The sequence below is a fragment of the Gavia stellata genome, chromosome 25 (genome assembly GCF_030936135.1).
Source record: "Gavia stellata isolate bGavSte3 chromosome 25, bGavSte3.hap2, whole genome shotgun sequence".
In the NCBI taxonomy this organism is placed as follows: Eukaryota; Metazoa; Chordata; class Aves; order Gaviiformes; family Gaviidae; genus Gavia; species Gavia stellata.
In genome coordinates, this window is record NC_082618.1 from 12,343,920 (window position 1) to 12,366,964 (window position 23,045).

The 23,045-nt window shown below is 45.0% G+C and overlaps 1 protein-coding gene across 2 annotated transcripts in view; it reads left to right on the plus strand.

Moving 5' to 3' along the window:
- The first annotated feature begins 748 nt into the window (after positions 1 to 748).
- SGSM2 (small G protein signaling modulator 2) overlaps positions 749 to 23,045 on the plus strand; it is a 61,694-nt gene continuing 39,397 nt past the window's right edge. For both annotated transcript variants that reach the window (XM_059829078.1, XM_059829079.1), the window contains exons 1-2: positions 749 to 805; positions 9,071 to 9,146. In XM_059829078.1, the coding sequence (XP_059685061.1) occupies positions 749 to 805; positions 9,071 to 9,146 (133 nt within the window). The remainder of the gene's footprint in view (positions 806 to 9,070; positions 9,147 to 23,045) is intronic.

Here is a 23,045-nt window from a genome sequence, read left to right on the forward strand (position 1 = left end):
CTCTGCTTTATTAAGTATTCTGAAGGCCCCTGCTAGAGGAATGATTCGCCTACATCCTTATTTGCTTTGGAAGGAAGAGCTTCAACGCTTCCTGGGCACCCCTTGCTGTTTTGCAAAGTGCTGTCCTTTTGCCAACGTCAGAAAGTGAATCAAACAAGATGAGTACGCTGTTCACTCTTTTAGTGGAAAATAGGAGTGTAAGCACTAGAAAAAAGCAGGTTTAGCGTATGTCACTCACCTGATGCTTCAGCCCCCTTCCCTTCTCTAGAGGCCGGTGTGCCGCTGCTGCGCTCCCAGGGCGGTGCTGAACGTCTGGGATCCCCGGGCCCCTCCCGGCTGAGGCTCCTTCGGGACCGGGGTGGGCACGAGCTGGTGCCGAAGGAAATGGGCCCCCCGGGCAGGCCTGCTGCGAGCCGGCGGCGCCGGGGCCGCCTCGGGGCCGCGCGCTACCTCAGCGGCGGAGGCGGCGGGCTCCCGCCTCGGCCTGGCCCCGCCCTCGGCGCGGTTGCTATGGAGCCCCCCCCCCCCCAGCCGGGGCGGTGGCGGCGGCAGGTGCGGCCCCGCCCCCGTGGCCCCGCCCTCAGCCTGACGTCAGCGGCAGCCGCGGAAGATGGCCGCAGAGCCGCGCGGGGCGCCGCAGCCTGCCCGCGCGCAGCCGGGTGGTGCGGAGCCTTCGCGCCGCGGGCGCTCCCGCAGCGGTGCGGGCGGGCGGCTCTGAGCGCGGCGCCGCGCCGCGCCCCGCTCCGCCATGAGCTGCTCGGCGGACGCCGTGAAGGAGAAGCTGCTGTGGAACGTGAAGAAGGAGGTGAGGGAGCTGGGGGGCGGCGGGCAGGCGTCCTCCCCGGCGGGGCCGCGGCTGTGAGGCGGGCAGAGCCCCGCGCTCCGGCCGCCGCTGCGGGAGGCGGAGGTCCCCCAGACGCCCGGGGTCAGCGGGCGGCGCGGGGGTCCCTTCCCCCGGGAGGGCTCGGGGCCTCGGGCCGCCCTGCTCGGCCTCCCGCGGTGGGTGCAGCCGGTGGCGGGAGGTTGGACCTTCCGCGTGATGAATCGGTGTAATCTCTGGCAGCAGGGCCGGTAGGTAAGAGCTTGCCTAGAGTAAATAAAATAAAGCTTCGGCCGGATTGAATTAAGCCCCAATTTCCCCTCAGGAGGCGATGAATGGGAAGTGGAGGGTTTGTTGGGCTACAACCGTTTAACCCTTCCTGCGCTGCTGCCGCGGGATACGTGACCTCCCCGCGGCTGGAAAAGAGAGAAATGCGGGCGCTGCCTGGCCCGGCTGTTGCAGTTGACGTTGTAACCTGCTCCAGAAACACGTCCCTGGTTTTGCCGGGTTTTTCCAAAGCGAACCTGGGGAGGAGAGATGCTGCTCGGTGGGCTTGCTCTTCCTGCCCTTGCCCCGGCTGGTGGTTGTGCCCCGCTGCTGTAGTGAGCTGGTGGTCCCGGCTGCCTTGCCCTGGGGCTACGCTCCCCTTATTACTAGTTCTTTACTCACTTTCCTTGGCTGTGAGTTTTCGAGGAGAAAGGGGGAAAACCAGTGATAAGAAAGCTAGCCCGAGGATACCCTTGGGTGAAGGGACTTGGCTCCCAAATGCCAGAGCCCTGGCAGAGGCGTCTGCTCCTGTGGAGTTAGTACTGGTGCTTTAGGAAGTGTGCCGAGAAAGGAGGGGAGAAGGCTGGGTTAACTTGGGTTGTTCTTACAAACAGCTGTGTGACATTTACGTTCTGGGGCAATGTGAGATCCATGGGTGGATAAACTACCCAACACCCCATGCCTCAGCGGGGATGGTGGCGTTGGATCACGCTTGCATTTGGACTGGTAGTGCTTCAGTCTTCGCAAAGAGCGATGCTGTTACCTGGTGGGATGCGCTCAGAAGGGCAGAGTTCCGACTGTGCTTTGCACTTGGGTGGAGTGGCTGCTTACCGCAGAGCAAGGCTCGTGCTGAGACCCGCTCCGACGGGACGCTCTTTGGGGGCCTGGCCAGGGTGCTCTGGGAGGAGGTGGCTGGTGGAGCAAGCATGCCTTGGTCCAAGAGCACCTTTGTGAACGCGCTCCAGCTGGAAGCAGCAGCGCAGTGCATGGCCACCTCTCCCCAGAACGCCCAAGCACCCTGTTTTGCATTTTTGTGGCATTGACCGTGTACAGCTACGTGTAGCTGGCTGTTCTTACACAGGAGCTAAGTGAAGATGTCGTGCTCATCTATCACAGCAATAAAAAATATTTTTAAAAGCTAACTATCCTCCTGCTCCTTTCCCTCCCCTGGTTCACAGCTGGGGAAATTAGAAGTGGTAGGAGAGCAAGATTCATTAAAGCTCAAGTGAAAAGTTGTTGCTACAGCCAAGGTTCCTGAGCCTGCATCTGGTGTTCTAATACTTGTTAGCGTTGAAACCAGAAAATATCAGATGTGTAGCTTGATTGGAAGTGGTCGAGTAGGGTTAGACACATAAAGAACGATCCGTACGCAAAATCGTAGGACCGTGTCCTAGAATGCCCCAGCCGGCACCTGGCTGCAGGGCACAGAGCAGGTGTTACCTATTGCTCGCTCACGTGTTAAACGCTGCGGCTTAATGCAGCCATGAACCTGCTGCTTCATTTAGAAATTTTAGCTTATGCTAGGACCTTTGAGCCAAGAGAGTGTTAGGGTTGATTTGTAAGTGTGTGCACTTGCTCTCCTGGGTTAATCTTTAAATATATAAAGAAATTTGAGAAATGTTTTCCCACTCTGAACATTGCAATCTTGTGCTAATATACAAGACTGAAAGTGAAATGGATTTTCATGATCCAAGCCAGCTTGAGCCGAGGAGAACAAGTGGTATATAATTAAAAAATCTGAGGCTAATTTGTTTTTAAAGTCTCTAAAATGTTTTTAATTGGGCTCTAGCTTTTAAATTACTTGAATAATGCTTGAAAGTATTATTAATACCTTCTATGTCATCTGCATTTTTGTTTTGTCTCTGATTTGGTTTTTTCTTCTCCAAATCCTCACAAATGCTCTTTTAGAGGATTTATATTGGCTTGGCTTTTGGGGGGTTGCCCAGAGCTTTTTATCCTAAAATAGTCACGAGAGCTTTTCAGTGATTGCATGCCCGCTAAGGTAACACCTCTTGCCTGTGCACTGCGCAGAGGTGGAGTAGGGGACCCTACTGCTCACGTTCAGACAAATGGTATCAGGAGGCAGTCAGAGACACTGAGACTGAGATTTTATTTTTCTTTTAAAAAATCAATCCATGGAGCCAGGAATTGCATGCAAACCACTAGTCTACCAACCGCCAGATTATGCTGCCCTTAATGACAGTAATTAACTTTTTCCGGTAGAATTTTCAACCTCATTTTTTATTCTGTGTGACTTCTCACACAGCCACTTGTACCTGCATGCGTGTTGTGTGTTGGTGGTCTTGTTTTGCAAACTTGACTAGTCCATGTCCAGTCTCAAAGTGATCATTCCCTTCCCTTGTCCTTTAAACCCAGGCTCTTCCTCCCATTGAATTATTTTAACGTAACCGCAATATCTAATGGAGTTCAGAGTAAGCATATTCTTTCTGTATGTTGTTTACACCAAACCTATTACAGTTCAGTTGTCTTTACAAAATACAAAATGGTTGTCTCTAAAGTCACTTGGTGCAAAGTGATGTTTTATTTTATTTTGTCTCTGCCTCTCAGCAAAGCCTTTTGCATTTTTCCTTTGGGAAAATGTAATGTTGTTTGCTTTTTCTCAGATGGACTTTCAATTCCCACTGGTAAAGAATGTATTTTGTTGGCTCTAATAGAAAGGAGGACATGTAATGTGTTTTGAAAATTTAACTCTACTGGGATTCATGCTGAGGCTGCTTATAAGTTCACGTTTCAAACATTTATCTCTCTCTGCAGGAAAATCTGTTGTGACAAGTAGACTCATAAAACAGGCTTTTCTCTGGCCATTTCCTTCTGCCTACTGAAACGCAGGTTTTTTGCCATTTCTGGATTTAAACGCAGCACTCTTTCCAGCTGTGAAACAAACAGGATAACAATAACCTTAGCAGTTTCACCCTGAAAAATTTCAGAGCACTTCAGAAACGCAATTGCTTATCTTACAACTAAAATGCAACCACTTCTGAGCAGAAATATAGTACTTATTTGACAGCTTGTATTTACACCACCCAATTCTTCATCAAGAGTAACGAAGAGTCAGTGCAGCAGGAGCTATCAATAAATGAGCTGAACAGTAGCTACACAAGCTAAAGAAGGCACAGGTGCTGGACATAAAGTTTTCTCCTTTGAGGAGAAAATGCTGTGGGTTTTAACTGTGGTTCTGGTTATTCCAGTATTTTATGAGCACTGTTCTTTGCCTCTGACGCTGCATTGTCCCCATGGTGCTTCTCCAGTGTCTCATCATGGTGCACGGTTGGGGAAGGCACTGCAACCTGTGTTCTGAAAGAGTGGTGCTGGTTTGGAAGGTCGTTCCTAACCCTGAAGGTTGCAGATATGTTGAGATGTGCTGGGTCAGCCCTGGTCAGAAAGCCATCATTGTGACAGTTTAGCAAAATTGCAGTAAGGCAAGTCCTAATTGTTTGTTCGCATTGGAGTGGACCAAGAACTCAACAAAGGGATAGAAAAGGCAATACCCGTGGGTCTCTTCCAGCCCTATGCTTGTGAATAAATTGGTATGTAGTCAGTGCATGTCGTGTCTTGGTAGTCTTAATTTTCTTGGTCTCTTATACCACCAGGTTGCTGCAAAATTGCAGTTTATTTCCATTTTTAAAGCTTCCTTATGACAAAAATTGAAACATTAAACATAAAGACATTTCTCTTGTGTATTTCTTTGGTGAAACTTATTTAATAATCCATGTATTATGACCTATGTTTGGTGTTTGACTGCTTCTGAAAGTTTTGGCCATTGTTAGATGTAGAAGGAAGTTAGAGCAGTGATCCATTATAATGTTGTGCAAATGCATATCAACTTGTATTCGAGGAGCTTGCTTTGTTTTACCTGGATAATGCTACCACCAGGTAGCCCTAACCCTCAAATGCTCCTCAAATGCCAAGATCTTTACTCGGGTAGACAGAGCTTTCCCATCCTTGCTCTCCAACGGTTGGTAAACTTGGTGCGCGTGTAGTCTGTTACCTTTTCCAGGGAGAGCAGAATGTCTTCTGAGCCTGTCACTGAGGCCTGTTCAAGCTCTCCGTGGTTCCCCTGATGCAGTGCAACTTCTGCTTCGCGGATGGAGAGACTGAAGGGCACAGAAGTCAAGGCACTTGCTGCTGTTCGGCATGCTTGTGCCACCTGGCAGGTGTAAATGAACAGCCTGGTTAAGATGAGGAGATCCCGTATTGGTCTTACAAAGGAGGCGCAGAGGATGGGAAGGATGTTTCCAAGGCAATGGAGGGAGCCCTCAGCCCAACCACTGCCAAACCTCAGCCAAACCTCCTTCCCACCTGAGCAGGTTTCTCTCCAGGCGCACCCCTGTTAGCAGCACTGGCTCCAGCTGGAGGAGGCAGCCCTCCATCCCCTGCAACAAATGCCGGTTCAGTAGGCTGAGTAGATTTCTTTACCTGTGCAGGTGGATGGGTGAATGCAGGGGGTGGGCTGTTCATGTTTCTGTTAATGAGATTCATTTGCAGTTTGGTCAGGTCTGCTAGTATCTGCAAGTGGGTGTCTGTGTAGGCTTATGCTCAGAAAGCTTCATTGACAAGTGCCTCCCCAGAGCACAGAGACACAACAGCATAATTCCCTACAAAGAGAGCTGCACAAAATTGCAAGGGAGGAGGAAGAAAAAAAAAGGCTTGTGTTCCATTTGATGAGAAACATTTGATTTATCTCCTTGCCTGGAGCATCCCTGAATTACGTGGCAGTGAGGAATGACGTGGGATTGAAGAACACTGCATTCCAGCTTTTGAATCTTCACGTCTACTCTCTGTGCCCTGAAAATGTTTTCTAGTAACATTCACTGACTCTCCAGAAAATACGCAAAGGTTGCTCTGTATTTGGTGGCGGCTGGGAAGAGACGCTAACTGGTTGCCTGGCCTGTCCTGCTTAGCTCTGGAGGTCCTGGATTCAAAGTCAGATGATAGGCTGACTATGTGGTGCTGCTGTATGAAAGTAGGGTTGATTATTGCATCTGAAACCTTTTTCTTTCTAATTTTTTACATACGTTAAATTTTTTGTTCCTGGGTTACAGCCTGGGATCTAAATAACATACTGAGCTAATAAAGACTAATGATTGGGGTATGCCTGGGAAGTGTGTGACAGCGGGGAATTGGCTTCTGAGCTCCAGAGCTCTTGCTCCTGCTAAATGACTCTTCTTCCTCCCTGTTGTCAGGAATTGAATTCCAGTTACTGTTCTCCAGGGAGCTGAGACTGAAATCACAGTCTGCAGTCCTGAGTGGTGCCTGAATTCGTGTCCGTGAACTCGCGTCGTATGTGCATGACTTACCCTGGTGCGGCTCTCTCTGTGGTGCTTCCTCTTCTGTCTACCTGAATGCTAGTGGTACTTCCTCCCTTTAGTAAACCAGGCCTTTGATTTAGTAGATTAAATATAGTTTCCATCCAGTGAGATCAGAATAGCTCCCAAAGCTTGGGTCACTCTCCTTTCACGGGTGGGTCGGCTGAGGCACAGAGATGGGTTGGCTTGGAGGTGGTGGATGGCACTGTCTCTGTACTTCCACTGCAAGCTGTGTTTGCCGGAACGTGCTGCCTCCCACGTCTGAAAATGCAGGTCAGGGGCCCAGCTGGAATTTGAACAGGCAGAGCTGCGCAGCTGTCCTGCCCCCTTCCCTTTGCTGAGCTGTGGTCTGCCTAGGTGCTATTACCTAGGTGATTTCAAACCTCTAGGTGAGGTTTGGAACAAGTTTTGTTGGGTTCCTGCCAAGACAAACAGACATCAAGCTTGTAAATCAACAACGATATGAATAAAAATGTGAGAAGGGGATTGCTGGATAAACAGGGTAATCCAGATGCTTCCCGTCCATGAGACATTCTCACACGTTTGCTTCTTTCTTGATACCCTTTTACTCCTCCACCTCCCACAGCTTTACTGAAAGGTCCAAAGTTCTTACAGCCATGTCAGAAATGCCCCAGGAAAGAAGCAAATTGCCTTGTTAGGAGTTTATATTGTCAAGCCTCAGTATGTGAATGGTGAGCCAGGTTTTATAAAGTGCAGAAGACTTCCTTGGAAGTCCTCAGATGCAAAGCATGTTCTACTTTCAAAGTCTCTTACTTGTTTGCACTCCCCCCCACCAATGTTTTCTTTCCAACCCAGAGGGCTCCTGTTTGATAAGAAGTCCAGATTCTGTAGGATCAACTTGATCCAGAATTTGGGGCAAGGAGAACGCCACGCGTTGAAAGGCTCGTGCAGCAAGTGCCGGAGCTGCAGACTGCTGCCAGCCGGGGTGGGGGTGTAGGCGTGGGCATGGAGGCCTCAGGATGATTAGCTGGGGGAAGGCATGCTTGATTACAGCATCCAGAATTGGCTTTGCAAATGATCTCACTGGAGGAGGAAGCCCTCCAAACTGGAGAAGGCACTGAGCTGCCACCTCATCATCACAGCAGGGCAAGTACCGAGCCCAGCTGTTGATCAAGCATTGCACCTGCAGCTTCTCCTGGCTCCAGCGCTGAGTGGGAAGGCTTAAAACCTCTGGAGCTGTCAACACTATGAAGAAGCGGTAACCCAGCTAGCTTTAAACTAGTTCTCCTGGGTACCAGATGCAGCCTAATGAGAGCTGAGTGCACGGTTGCCAGCGCTACTGAAAAGCATGGATCGAGGTCTCCTAGGTACGCAGACCTCGCCCCTGCGGCAGGCTGGTGGTGAGCATCTCTCTACAGCTTGCGCTGGCGCTCCGGTCAAACTGAGTTGGTACACTGGTCGTGCTGCTCAGCTTGTTGGTAAAGAGTAGACACACAGTGATTGCCTGCCAGATAATTCACTACTTGTGGGATTCCAGGACTGCGGTAAAAATTGTTTTCAAGTTAAAAAAAAAAAATGTTGGAAGAAGAATGTATCTTGTTAAACCTTCTGCCACAGCAGCACGCACTTTCGTATATTGAAAGTGATGTGGCATTTATTTAGGCAGAGTGTGCTAACCCCGTAATTACAGCTTGCAAGTGAAAGAAGCCAAAAATTATTGTGGATTTGTATCTGGAAAAGCCAGTGCTCTGTGACCAGGAAGGAATGAGTGTCTGATAAATGAGTTGGTTGAGGCAAACAGGTTTCATCTGATATCAGGCAAAGGAAGCCATTGGGGGAGGAATAAGCTAGCAGATGAATGGAGGGTAACTGCAGCCTCTCTTCAGGAGCCTAATTGTAAGATTTGTCTGGTTTCTTCCTTAATTTTTGAAAGTCAGTAATCTGCGATGAATTCCCTCTGGAGCTTGACACATCAGCCTTGAAACTGGAGAGGAACTTTGCTTTAAATCAGTAATAAGTGTGATAGATGTAATCATATTTGCTGTAATTGTTAAATTGTGTCTAGAAGCGAAAACTGAAGGCACTGTCTTCTCTATGGGTACTGTATTATTTTTGTATAGTGTCTGGTGCAGCAGAGCTTTGAGAGCATCATTTGTAATTAGTGTGGTATGTAAAGTCCTCATACGGGAGGAAGGTTGCTGTAAACTTCTCTTGGGATGTATGCCTGTGTAGCTCAGGGATTCCTTGTGCTTGAGGAAGGGCAGAATGCCTCAACTGGAAAAAGCACGTGGCAATAGGTAATCTTGTTTCGTGAGCAGAAGTAACTATGCGCAAGGAGGCCAAGGATGAATTATATAGAAAGTTTTGCACAACCCTTTGCAACTTCTGCTGAAGAAGTTCTCCGGAGGGCACTCTGGACGCTCTGAAATAATCCATCCTTTTATAGGTGCACACCCCAAATAGACCTGTCCTTGTTCTATCAGAGGTTCCCTCATCCCATGAAAAACTGCTCAGGTTTGTCCTTCTTTCCCCTTCTTAAATGCTTTTATCCTTCCTTCCCTGCAAAGAGTAACTTGGGTGAGTTGTTAGTCTTTTGGTGATGGGGAAAGGGCAAGCAACAGTTGAAACTGAAAGTCCCAAGTGCTGTGCTGGTTTGTGTTGGGATCTTACAATCACTTGTTTTTATTTATTTTAGGTAAAGCAGATCATGGAAGAAGCTGTCACTCGGAAATTTGTACATGAAGACAGCAGTCACATCATCGCCTTATGTGGTAAATGACACACAAAGAGCTAACACTACATCATCTTACTTTTCCTATAGAAAAGTATTTTCTGTGCTGTTGGAGGTAAATGCAGGGCTTTAAATATTGGAAATCATGGAGTTCAGGCCCATGTCGCCTTCTCTTTACATTTGCTACATCCATATGTACATTACAAATAAAAAAGTAACTCTTATTAAAATGGCATTATCCAAAATAAGTGCCAAGGCAAAATGACAAAGTGATTTACTAGGAAGCACTAGTAGGTTAAAAAATATGTATTTGGAGGTAGGATACAACCCAGAGAATAAGTGCCAAAAAATGAAGTTTTCACAGTCACGGGTTAAAGTCTGGCAGCTACCTTCCAGATGGAAGTACTGTGTTCTCTAAGTTGTCTCAATGTATTTGAAGAATAAGGTGTCTCATTCCTGAGCACAGGTGACAGAATCCAGCCCAAAAAGTCATTGAAAGAGCTGTTGCCTCTTTTAAAGAAGGGAAACAATGGAAATCTCAGTGACTTTTCTAGACAGCATCATGCCACTGGCTGATTGGCATGTTGCAGGTCTTCACAACACTTCTCTGCTCTCCGCTGTGCACTGAACGCGCTATTACATAAATGGTGCGTTTGAGAGATTGAGGTCTAGGCTTTGACATTGTGTATTTTTTTAATATAATCAGTGAGCCGTTATGTTGGTGGCTTTTCCTCATGACTGTATTTTGGAAGTTGCATTACCAAGAATTAGCAAGAAAATAAAATCTCTTTGGAGATAACATCATGTATACCAAGGGCAGCTGGTGTTTCAGAACTCTGTGAATCGCCCTAAGTCTGAATAAATTCTAAACTTTGGTGGTGGTTTGCCTGGTCCCTTCAGACTTAGACTGATGTGTGTGTGTGGTCATGATGGAGTGAAGCAGACCCTGTGGGGGTGGGTGGATAAAGGATGGTTCAGTGCTGGATTCTTAGCAGAGTTCAGCTCCCAAGAGTTCACACCAAGTGCTCCTTTGGAGACTTGGCCACTTCATTCAGTGCCTGAGAAGGAACTGTCGAATGCTGGTCCAACAGTTCTGTAATCTAGCCCATAATTTACTAGGGCCAATAAAAAATTAACACTATTCATCAGACTTTGGTGTGTGGAGAAACATCTCAGCAAGATACTGCTGAGAATTAAAGCTATGTACAATTGTAAATATGTGTTTTTGGCCTGTGAATTCTTGGCTGCTTTCTCTTCATGCTTCAAATTGAAGACTTAACTGGGAGCGATGCTGAGAATGACTGGAGAACAGCCATCATCTAAACACTTCTGGATTCCGCAGAACAGAGCATTTGCAGCCAGGCATGCCCAGTTATGTGTTGATGACAGTGGAGAGGTTAAGAAGAGTGGAAGTTAGATTTGGCTTTGGAGATAAGTGGACTGTTTAGGCAAGGAAGTATTGACACGTTACTGAAAGCCCAAGTCTGAGAACAGTAACCTTTTTCCCCTGTCACAACATTGAAATTCTGACTTGCTCTGCTGTGCGTGGTTATTATGTATGCAAGGCTAATCTTACACTAGCCTGCTTGCTGTTTCCAAGTTATCTTTTATTTACAGCTTAGGACAATTTATTCATCCCTACATATTTAGTGCAAGAGTGCAAGATTTGGCTATGTTCTCTGGCTAATGTTTTATTGCTATTAATATAAACTGTAGCCATTTCCTCCATTTAGGTTGTGGTTATGTTAAATATTCCCCTTTTATCTGCTGTATATTTGTACTGTACAGGGGAGAAGAAGTAACTGAGGAAAACGGTCCCGAGACAGGAGCAGGTGAAGGAGCCCTGAGCCCGTGCCCTTGCCGCGGGCTACCTGTTTGATCTGGAGAGCTCCTAGTGTTGTGTGTCTGTTCTCTGTCTTTGAAATTACCTTCTGTAAGATGTGCTGCAGTGTTGATGTAAGGGCTAGTGGGGCGGCAGCTATTTCTGTTAGAATCTGCTTGGCCAGAATTAGCAATACTGTAAAATCTTCTTAATATTTCTCCCTCCCTCCTTCTGTGATTCCACTTGGGTTTGTGTTCTGAATTCTGTAGGGTCTGAAGAACTAATAACTCTCCATGAGCTGCCTTATTGCCTGGCAACCCTACCTGTCCTAAGGAAGTATTCCAGCCTGCAGATGCTTTGAATGTAGGACTTAATTAACTCTGAACCAGAAGTAGGTGAAGCTGAATGTTCTGCGACCACTTCAGCTAATTGAATGGAGAAACCGTTTCCAGTAGATTTGGCTAACAGCTCCTGGCTGGGGCTCTCCTGTGTGTGCAGTTCTCTTCCTTCCCCCACTCCAGTTTCATGTGCCTCTTCGAGAGGTTCTTCCCTTCTATTTAAAGTTAGGTTGGCTCAGTACATGAGTCATTTTCAGTGAATCTTCGTTATAAATATAGAATTCTTCTGAATCATTTTACTCTCCTGCAAGGCTGAGTTTAGCAAGAGTCTCTTAAATGCATGCTAGCTGATTTTCAGGGCCTGTCTGCATCAATAGCTGAAGACCTCCTAGCTCTCCTAGGCCCTAAGTGGCTGAAGGTGCCAAATAAATAGCGTGTGCCACTTTTCCCACACCCTTCTTCGGTGCCTCTTTGTTATGGTTACGTGGGGTTTGTAAGCATAAGAAATTCCAAGGCTGAGATGGCAGACTCAGTGTTCACTGTTCAGCCCCATGCTGGACTACAGCATCTCTGAACAGAGCTGGGGTGTGTCATCTGTTAAGGAGAAGGAAGTTTTTCGTGTAAGATTACTGCAGAGCATTGAGCCTGAATGGGTTTCCTCACAGTCTGGCTAGCCCGTGAAATGTGTCTCCATGGTCCTGGATTCAGTCCATAGAGTGCAGTTGGACAGAGGAGCAGCTCATGTTGTGTAGGGTTCATTTGCAAATCTAGAGGAGCTTATATGGGATTTGACTCTTTGGAGATACATTGGCATCCAGTGGGTAGCAGGGCTCCTTTCCTGCCCCAAGGTCACCCTACTGAGACCGCAGAAAACGTGTATTAAGATAGGAGACACGGTCTCGGCACTACCTGTCTAACACGCTGAGCATACAGTATGAAGCAGTGAGCTCACCTTTGCAAGCTCCTGAAAGAAATGCCATTCTCCAGACCCGGGGCAGCTCCATGCCACCCTTGCTGGCCCCTGGAGGAAAAATGCCTCTGTGCCGGTCAGTTCTGCTCATCCAGTGGGAGAGATTTGCTGTAACCACAATGACTCTGCTTACAATCTATAGTCTTCACCTTCTCGGAGAAGGAAAACAGCGCTGACGTTTTCATCCTTGTGGGGAAGCAGCGAATGCAGATGTGTGTGTATTTTTTTCTCAACCCAGTTTATAACCTAGTTACATTCCAGTTACTCTTTCATCCTCTCTGATTTATAAAAGATCTAGCCCTGTCATTCAGAGCCGTAGCGGTTCAGTTTGGACTGTGTGCAGCATGGCTAATGTGTGCCACGTTGGGACAAATATTCCAAATTTCTTTGGGCTGCAGGTTGCTGTTGAGTGAATTTCACCAGCATTGTGTTGTCAATGAGAGTATAACGAAATGATGCAAGCTCTGTGGATGTTTGTAGCATCTTTAGTGGACAGGCGTTTCTGTTAGAAACTGGATGTGGATGATTTCAGCCTGGGTTATCTGGTGCCGTTTCCTTAGTAACGGTAGCTGACATCGCATGACGTAGGGACCGTGCCTTGCTCGTTCAGCTGAGTGCCATCTCTGCGAGCCAGGGAGAACACTGTCGCTCTCCTCCTGCATCCTTCCTTTCACCAGCTTCCCTGAAGTTTTCATGGTTTGTCGTGTTCTTGCTGGGAAGACCAGCCCTTCCCAGCTTTTACACTTCTGAGGGAAAGGGGGAAGAAAAAGGGAGCTTTTCTTCTGTCTGTCTCTGCAGTTACCTAATGTGTAATTGCCAGTAATCGGCGAGCAGACTTTTCCAGTTCAGCACATTACGCTTACTGCGTTTGTACGAAAACTACCTGCAGCTTTGCTAAGCCTTTTTCTGCACGGTTGCCCATCTTTAGATCTGACAGTAACGTGCTGCTATAAGCAAAGAATTAAAAACCTGTTTCAATCAGCTTCATACAGCAAACATGGTGGAACATGCCTTATTCATGAATGGATCCAAGACAAGGCTGCCCAAATGGTCGTCTTTATGTCTTCAAGGGCATGTAGCTCACGTCATGAATCTCACAGGACTGATTTTCTCCAAGTGGTCTCTTTTATGTGTCCAGTCAAGATCTTCCATTAACTCAGTTTTTAATATTTCTTCTCTTTTGCCCCTTTCATGTAAAAATAAAAAAAAAATTGTACAGGAAATTTCACAGAAGCTAGGAATGTACCAGATTAGGATATCTCTACTCCAGATGTATAAAGCGAATTCAAACTGTGCTGCTTAACACTCTTTATCTTGTCAAAAAAAAAAAAAAAGCCCTTCAGACACTTTCAATCTCATCTTTGAAACCAGCATTTTGATGTTTTTCAAAGAGCTGTCTCATTTCCAGTGGATGCGTTTAATGCGAGTGTGATGAGCTGTGTTGTCCTGTCTGCTCAGCAAGGTAGCCCTAAGGAATTGGGGCAGCCCAGAACACTCTACAGAGCTGGTGCCTTCGCAGGGCACAGGCACGGGCTTCTGCCCAGTTTGCAAGGTCCACGTGCCTCCGGCAACATTGGAAAAGAGAAACTTTGGGAAGGGCTTCTGCAGACTTATCTTCCTTCTCTGCATTCGTGGTGGCACGGGTGGCCAGACTCTGTTCTTTGCAACGGCATGGGTCACCGGGACATTTGTTTAATGGACTTCATGTCTTGCTTGTTTACTCAGTGTGCAGAGCTGTAATAACTGCCCCTGATTGCTCAAACTGTATGCTCCGCTTGTATGCATTATTCATTGAAGAAGCAAAAAGAAAAAGGAGTGTGTGGGGAGCCTTCTCCTGGAAAAGACACTTAGAGCAAGCCATGTACACTGGTGGTTGATGAATGGGTTATGTTGCCAGAAGGACACTGTTCCTGTAATAATAGTAATTAAATGTAGAGTATATTTTTAATGTCTTGTTTTTAAAGGTAAATTGATAACTACTCTGAAAACAAACTTTGTCCAGACAGTATCTCCCTCGGTGACATTAACAGCGTATTGTTCTGATTGGTGTAATTACTACTTAAGTGTAGCAAGGATGCTGACAAATGAAAACTGGGATTTTACAAAATGTTCAATATTCACTGCATGTTTGTTTTAAAGGAAATGTGAACTTTGAATTGACTCGTAATTAAATTACTGTTCACAGGAGTTGACTGTACTTTGCCTGGTTTATAATTTAAAGGTATTTTTATATTGTTTGAAATGAGTCTCAGTAGTTTGTTCACTTTGAATAAATATTTTGAGTGCATTAAATAAAATAATCCTGAATTCTCATGCTGTAAAATAATTGCTCTAGACTTCAGGTGGATTATTGAGAGCTGGGATGTGCCATAATCAAACTGTGTGTTGTTTAGGTGTAAATCCAGCGTGCCTGCTTGTTAAAGTGAATGTTGTTACTGTGTTTTGGGGGAAGGTTAGCAGTAAACATGAGTAAAAATGGTAGCTTGGGCACTGTCAAACATGCGGAACTTGGCTTTTCAATGACGTTTTTATTCGAATTAGGGAAGGGATGAACTGCACGAAAAGCTTTTTTTGGCCTGAACAGTAAATCTGCTACGAGTAATTAAACCCATTAATTAAAATGTACAGAATCCCTTTGTGGTTGAAGTGAAAAGGCCAGTTCTGATTTTGAGCTGTAGAACCGTATTTAATGTGCTTGAGGCTTCCTTTAAACTTTCTTTGAGGCTCGCAGGTTTGCGTTGCACATGTTCCTTGGGATGTGAAAGGTGATGTGAGAGTTGGGGGTTTCTGTCGCTGTCCCTGGGAATTGTGCTGCTGGACTTCCCTGGGGCCCCGTCTGGGTTTGCACAGGAGCTGGGCTGGGAAGTGGATGGGTTTATTGCAGGGGCATCGCCGTTGTCTGTACCTTTCCCCCTACATCAGTGGCTGGTGTTGATTTTTTTTCTTCGGAGCCACTCGTGCTGGAGGAAGGGGTAGCTGTGCATGGTGCGTGTCTAGTGAACCTCAGAGCCAAAACCATTGGTGTGATACCACTGGATGGCTTCAAAAAGAGGCCCTCATCTCTTGGGATAGTCCTCCTTAGAGTGGTATGGGCATTATGTGTAAAATACTTATATTTTATTGTGGCACCAGACGACTTCTCTTTTGCCTGGGTGACGATAGCGAGGGTGTTGCACACTGCTCGGCTCACTGCAGTGAGAGGCTTTTATTTGGTTTAGAGCCTCACAACTGCACCGCCTGTTTCTGAGCTCTCGGAGCCTGGTCTTGTTAGCTGGCTGCCTGCCCGCGGCACTGCCGATCTGCTCGAGTATCTGAACTCGAACTCAAGTCAACCGGCAGTAGGCCGTAGGTTTGGATTTGATGTTTCAGGCAGCTTTCTCTGGTTTTATCGTACTACTGCATTTTTTGCTGGCAAGGAAGGGAAGACCTGTGGATCAAGTGCTTCTCTTAATTGCATCCTGTATTCCTGTTGATACCGAGACGTTGATGTGAGTGTGACCTAACCACTTGTAAAACAGAAAGCAAAGAAGCTGAACTCAAATTCTGTAAGGCATTGAAGCTCTTCCATCAAAGAAAACAGCAAAACTTCAATCTTCTTTTTGTTTTCTTGATACTTTGGGTGTCTTTTTTTAGTGTACTTCAGATACTTGATGTGTGCTGTTTCTTCCCATTTCCAGTTATTAATATCATTTGATTTACCCCCAGTGTAGGTTACAGTCCTTCACTTCGGAGGCATTTGGAAGTCTTTCTTTTTCCTTACCTCAGTGTCATTTAATCATCTTTGCCTTCCAAATCTGTTCTAAAGCTGTGTTTTATCTAGACCAGACTTACAGACCAGAAACATTTTTCCCCTCTAAAACCCGAGCAGTAAATTTGCGATTTCTGAATGTTAAGTTACTGTTCTATCTCGGTAGCTTTGTTGAGAATACTCGCTGCAGAACCTGCAGTTTCATGTGCTGGTCCGTTCCAGACTCGACGTGCAGAGAAGAGGAACAGAGAGCCTCTCCTGTCAGAGGAGACTGGGGAGCCTGGCTTGCTCAGCCTAGGACACGAGCCTGTCCCCTTGATTGAGCTGCGTTAACCTCAGGTTTTGTTGTTTCCATTTCCATTATGCATATTGCTTTTCTTCTCTTATTAACTGATGAAAATTACTGTTTTTTTCTGAGCAATGCTGTGTTTAAATATCACAGATCTAAAAAAAGAAAAACAAAATCCATCTCATGATCTGTCCCGTAATGCATTGGGAAAGGTAATATGGTTTGACTGCAGAGCTGGATCTGAATATTACATGAAGGTGTTTATACATTGTCTGTGACTACGTTTAATCATGCAGTCAGCCCTTTAAACAAAAGAAGGATGTGATCACTGCGCTGGGGGGAGCTTGTGATATAATGAATTCACAGTAGTAAGCAGTCCTTGAAGCGGTGCTCTTTCTCTGTGTGAATAATACACCGGAGAAGTGGCCTAAGCCCTTTCAGCTGACATCTACTGTCCCAAAGTGAAGAGACGCTTGCCTGAACACGGACCGAGTGCCGACTTGCCCGACTACCAGTCCAGTCTTCTCTGGAAGCAGCTGCTTGCAAAACCTTTGGTAGTGGCTGGACACGGCAGCAGAGGAGGGTGAGCGGGGAGGCGGATGGGTGAGGAAGGCCACGCAGCGGCTGTACAGTGCTGTGTGTGCACCTGGCCAGCTCTGCGGGGTGCATCCTTTCCTTTGCAGGCAGACTTTTTTTTTTATAGACCTTTCCAGGTCTATAGGCAGGATGTGCCAGGTGGTAGGTAAATATGATCATACTACTTGTTCTCAGTATAGTTTCTTTCATACGCTCCTCTAAGATGTGACATAGCTCTTTCAGCTCCCCTGCATTTCCTTCGGTGCAACGAGACTAGAACACGATCTTGACTCGGGACAGGTTGTGTTACTTCAGAGCTGGACTGCAGGCTGAGGATGAAAACGGCTGCTTCTGTGAAACACTCCTTAGCTGGTATTTGTATTCCTTTTCAGGTAGAGCAATACGAACACACTGTTTTGTCTCTTTTCACCTGTGTGCATGTTACACGCAGTCTGCCGGTGTTCCACATCAGGGTACTCGCGCACTCTGTGGACTTGGTGCCAGCGATACTAGCCTGTGTGGTGGTTTTGAGGATGTGAGACTGGAAGTCCTGTCATTTTTATTTCAGAGGCTTTTTGAAGACTGTGGGGTTTTTAAATCTCATTCAGAGGAGTTGCTGACCTGGTGCAATAAGTATCTTTGAACTGTTTATGCCCCATTTGTCTTGTCGGGGTGTATCTTATGTTGTGTACATTTGCTTTCAAGCTTCAAAAGTGTCTGTGTATATCAGGGTTGCACAAGCATTTATTGTTCTCCGAAGCAAAGTGGAGGAAAACTGTCACACACAGTGCTTTTGAAGCGGCTGTGCTTTAGGCTTTAATTCCGCACTCGAGAGGAGACCTAATGTGGAGGTCCCGCATCCATCCATTGCAGTTTCCTTTCACGTAGTCCTGGAGCACCTAGGCTTGGATAATTGTCACTGTAAGATGCTTCCTTCTTGGAATGTAAGTAGAGGGAAATGTTTGTTGGAATAGCTCTGTATCAGTCGGTGTCTGTTCACAGCGAAAGGACTGGCAAATTCTGAGAAACAGAATGGTTCTTGGGTCCTGTTAACATTTTAGAACCGATTCAGTGTGTAACGTGATTACAGTTAATCTGCAAAACACTAAGATTGGACTTTCTGTCAAGCAATTTAACAGTTATTTCCCAGCTTTAATTAGGTGTAGTCACAGCTTCCTAAAGCAGATGAGTACTCCATTCAGTGATTTTTAGAGGTGGTAAACAAGAGGAAAGCAATTGTGTGGCTGGATTTTCTGGAGCCACGTGCTCAGTCTGAGATCAGTTAAGTGCTTAAGTTTCAGGGTCTGCAAACGTTCGTAGGAATACAATCAAATAGCTTCAACTGAAATCATGGATATGTTTCTGCCAAAGCTGGCAGTGGAAAACCAGGAAACCTGTGAACGTGAGTATGGCTGGTGACTCCTCAAGACCAGATATCTGGGTATTTCAGGGACAGATAGCGTGGCTGAGTTGCAGGAGTGTCTGGTAGTGCTGGTTAGGAATGTAAGCTGCCAACATACATAAGGGTTAACCACAAAAATGTGGTTAGTTGTGGGATTGCTTTCTGCATAGGTCTTATGATGACTTATTATCCCATTTTGCACAAAGTTAATTGTGTTTGAAAGAGAAGATCTAATTAGGAGCCAATGACTGCATGATGCTGGAGCTTGTGTTCTGTTTTTTCTCGTTCAGGACCTGAAATTCAAGCAATTATCAGAGTCACCAAACGTCACGATTGCCAGCCCCAAGCAATGAAAAATCATGAGTCAGAAATCTTTTGCTTCATGGCCCTAAATTACAAGACTGGATTAAAGTTCATGACAGGAAAATAAAATCAACTGAGGAATACAAATGTATTTCTTATAATACATTTCTTATCCAGAGATTCTTATCCAGTGGCATGCTTCAAGATGGTAAAGCTTTCAGAAGAATATCAAATATCCACAGACTTGTAGTAAAATCGTGGAAGGCGGCAATGTGGGAAACTTCTTTCTTTGTTTTTAAGGTGAGAAGCAAGTTCCTGATAGAAGCCCTTTCTCTGTCTCCTATTTAAAGTATGGCAACAAAGTGTTAACAGATGTTCAATGAAAGGAACAGGAGGTTCATTTGGAGTTAGTCTGGACCTCGTATTTGAAGTGTCCTGACTGTCCACACAACAAGCTGTTCCCATCAATTTCAGTTGGAGGTACAGCCTTCCAGTTCCTCTGAAAATCAGCCCCATTAGGAAGAGATACCTTATGCTTTGGGTTTTTTAGGCGATTGCCTTGAGGCTTCTAAATAGCACGGTGCTCCTAGGATCTGACAAAAAATTAAGAATTCCGTTTCCTCTCTTTCTTATTTTCTTAGCTCACAGAAATGTAACTTATGTAGAAATAGATGTAAATAACCATTGTCCAAACAGACATTTTATTATTTTAATTATTTTGGCTTTCTACCCTTGACACTGATGTTTTTAAAAAATGCAGTTAATCTGCTATGGAAATGCAGGTCTCATAAACAAAATATGAGCCTCTCTGTATTACTGCTCCTATTGGAAAACAAATGAAACATTTTCAGTGGTGAATAATGCTTATAGAATAGTTTACAGAGGTTCTATCTCGCTTCATAAACACATTAGCCTGAAGAGAGTACCAGAGATGATCATAATTGGGGGGAGGCAAATATTTTTTCACAAAAATATAAAAGCTCTTGATTGTGCTCCAAAGATGACTACTTTAAAGTAATGAGTGGCGTGCTATAGAGGAGAGAAAAAACAGAAGAGAGTGAGTATTAGCTGTGATGTGAAATCAAACAGTTTTTGAACTGCACGTGTTTTTAGTTTGAGAAGTGAAATATAATCTCTCATGCTTTTTAGAGCACTCAGCTGAACATTTTACTTCAGTCCTGGGCCATCAAATTGGATCATATTCAATTATTTAGAGAAACCTCAATAATTTTGATTTAGCCTTAATAGTGTTTAATGGAAACACTTCCATTTTCTGAGGGGTATTGAGATTCTTGAAGCTTAATGGCCAAGATTTTAAAGAAGAGCAGTCACCAACTTCCAGCCCTGATGTTTCCCAGCCAGAGCTATGTTTAGAACTGAGGATTGTCCATTTAGATACCTTTTTTTCCCCAGGGATTTACTGAAAATATGATGTCTGTGTCCTGTCTGTGTGGTAGAGCAAAATACAAGTAGCTTGAGTCCAGGTGAACTTAACCACTAAACCACACAGCCTTGGATGTTCAGTCCCACTAACTGCTGCTTTTCCCTTGCTTCCAGGGGGAAAAGGTGCTTTCTCCTGATACGGATTCAAACCACCCAGTTAACTACACGTAGAGTTTTCAAATTAAATCATTCTTTTATAGGGTGTTTTCAACATCTCTTTAACAGGGAATCTCCTTTCACATGAAACCTCCAAGAGTTGAAATGGAAAGGTTCTTTTCTGGTAGTTATCAGGTGCAATTTTACTGATGGATTCTTCAAGGCAGAGACTGGCTCCCCCTAGACAGTTGCACAGGACCTGGTGCTGTGCAGTCCTGATCACAGATAACAGCTCTTTGTGCTGTTGTAAAATAAAAATACTTGGTGTTCTACTAGCACCTATCACCTTGGTATTTTCCTTTGCATGGATTCCAAGTGATTTGCTACATTAGTGCTTTAACAAACACTAATAAAAGTAACCGATACTTCAAAGGTCTTCGTTTTGCAGCTTGAAATGAAAATGAAATTAAATATGAAAACAGTTTGCCCTCCCAGTTGATCTAACATTGGGCATCTGGACTTCTCAGCTGACCAGTCGGAATAAGAGCTGCAGCAGAAATACAGTGCCTTTTAACTCCCTAAGATACCTATCTCTTAGCAGTGCTGATGTTGTTCTCATATAACCATGGTAGGCTGCTGTAAATAAGAATGTGTAATAAATGTACCAGACATGCAGCGAAGCTGCAAGCTTCAGATGTCCACAGCCTGGTGGTGAAACAAAAAATGGATAGATGCTAAAAGAAAGTGCTGAAGTCATACATCAGCAATGGAAGAAACACATCAGCACAGATAACCCTGAAAATGGTTGCAACCTGGAAAATTAAGCAGTGATCAGAGGTATCTTTATATCTGTCATACCTCATGCTATGATACTTAAGTCACAGCACCAGAGGTTTGAGGAAGATGTTAGTTCAAAATGAACCGCTTTTTTTTTAGTGATTTTTTTGTTCTGATAGGTGAGGGAATCCTTCCATCTCAGTTGCAGTGGTTGTTGCAGGCTTGGGTTTGATAAGTGATGTATTGAAAATCAGGTGAGGCAAGTGGGAGTAAGAGCTTGGCTGTAGCACAGCTCTCTCCTTATTATCCTTGCCTAATGTCCCATGAGCGTACGTGGATTTGTTACGTGAAATCCCTTATTTGCAGTGCAGCTATATCTGGAGAGTCTACGATCCTTGGCATTTGAAGAGAGAATGTCAAATGGGGATTGAGACTTAAGCACATGCTTGCTGTTCAGTTTTTCCCTCTTCCATAAAATGCACAAAGCAGTACCCTTTGGACAAAGGAGCAAATTTGGGTATCTCCCCTGCAGTCATTTGCTTCTTAGCTAGTATGCAGGTACAGCTGGGTATCTCACCTACTCAGTATGCATTTCTCAATGACATAGCATGCTATAACTTGGTAATAAAATTGGTTTCAAACTGGGCAGATCTGTGATTAGTTAGGTAAAGCAACAGCAGCTGGAGATCTCAAGCATCTGATTGCTTCTTTATCATCCTCCTCTTTTCGTTTGTTCTTATTTTCAGCCTCATGAATTCTATTCCCTGTGCACAGTTTCCATGAAAACAAGGTATTTAGCTGCAGCATTTCTTCCTGTCTAAGGAAAATTTCATCTGCTAAATAGACCCCATAAATAATCCTTCCACAGGCCTTCTTTTCTCTGCTTACTACCCTTCCAGCCCCATCCTTGGAGCTCTCTTATTTCACACTCCATTAAGTCCTGTCAAGATTTTCATAAAGGCAAAAAAGGAGAAAACTGAAGTTGTTCACCTGACCCTGCAAGAAGTAGCTTTGTTGAAGTCATAAAAAGTGACATTTTTCAAAGCTTGTTGGGGACCGTGATTATTTGGACTGTAAATCAATAATATATCTGCACTTAATTAAATTCAGCAGTGGATACTGCAGGGGATGTTCCTCAAAACTAGCTGGAGTTAATGAATTTTTAGATGGCTGCTGTTAGCCGAACGATACAAGGGAATTACCTGAGCTGTGTTGATTTATTCCGAGTGCAGTGCTGCTCTTCCAATCTGTACGTAATGAGTATCTGTTGTCTTCTGTAGTCAGTTTTTGTATGTGTTTATTGTTGTAAGTATAGCGACAGTAGGCAGGCTCAGGATTGCCTGGTGGTCTGCTCAGAAAGCTTACAGTAGATATTCATCTGTGTGCATGCATACATGTAAATAAAAGCGTGTGCACGTCTGTACAAACTACCTGTTTGTACACAAAACTAGCTGTTGATGTCTTTCTGATGTTATCGGTTCCTCCAGAAACAGCTATGTCTTTGAAGAGTGTCAGATTCCAAAAGGGGAAAGATGGTTCATTTTCTTTAAAATAGGTAAATAACTTAATTTTCCTGTCCCAAAGGTTCTTCTAACTATAGCTCTAAAATGTTTTGTGTGTTATCTTTTTAGGCAGCAATTTGAGCTCTGCGTTCCGCAGTTTGCAACTCCAGGGGGATTACCTATTTTTGGTTTCTTAAAAATAAAGAAAAGTGGGTTTGCAGCAACCTGATTTACCTCACCCTCCAGCTCTCTTCCCCCAAAATAGTTCTCCCACCCCCCAGCTCTACCATGTATTCCTGATGTTGGATTGCACCCAAACATTGTGTGCCGGTTGGGTTTTATGCGTGTGTCTCTGAGTGTGGTTCTAATACATAATCTGTATTGATTTCAACTGATTGAAAAGGTATGCTGATGCACTGTGGAGATGGGGAAGGGGAGTGTTTGTGCACACCATACTGTTTTGTGTGTTCATTTAAAATTTCTTGTTGTTTCTGACACTGTCCAGCAGAGCAATAGGAGGGGGGGGTGTTATATTCAGGATAAATGAGTTAGATCCGTTTGTTTTCACCTATTCCCACAAGCCTACAAGATGAATGCCAAGAGCCTGTCATGGAGAATTGATTTAAATCCAAGAGCTGGCCAAGAAACAATGCTAATTCCCTTGCAGATTACC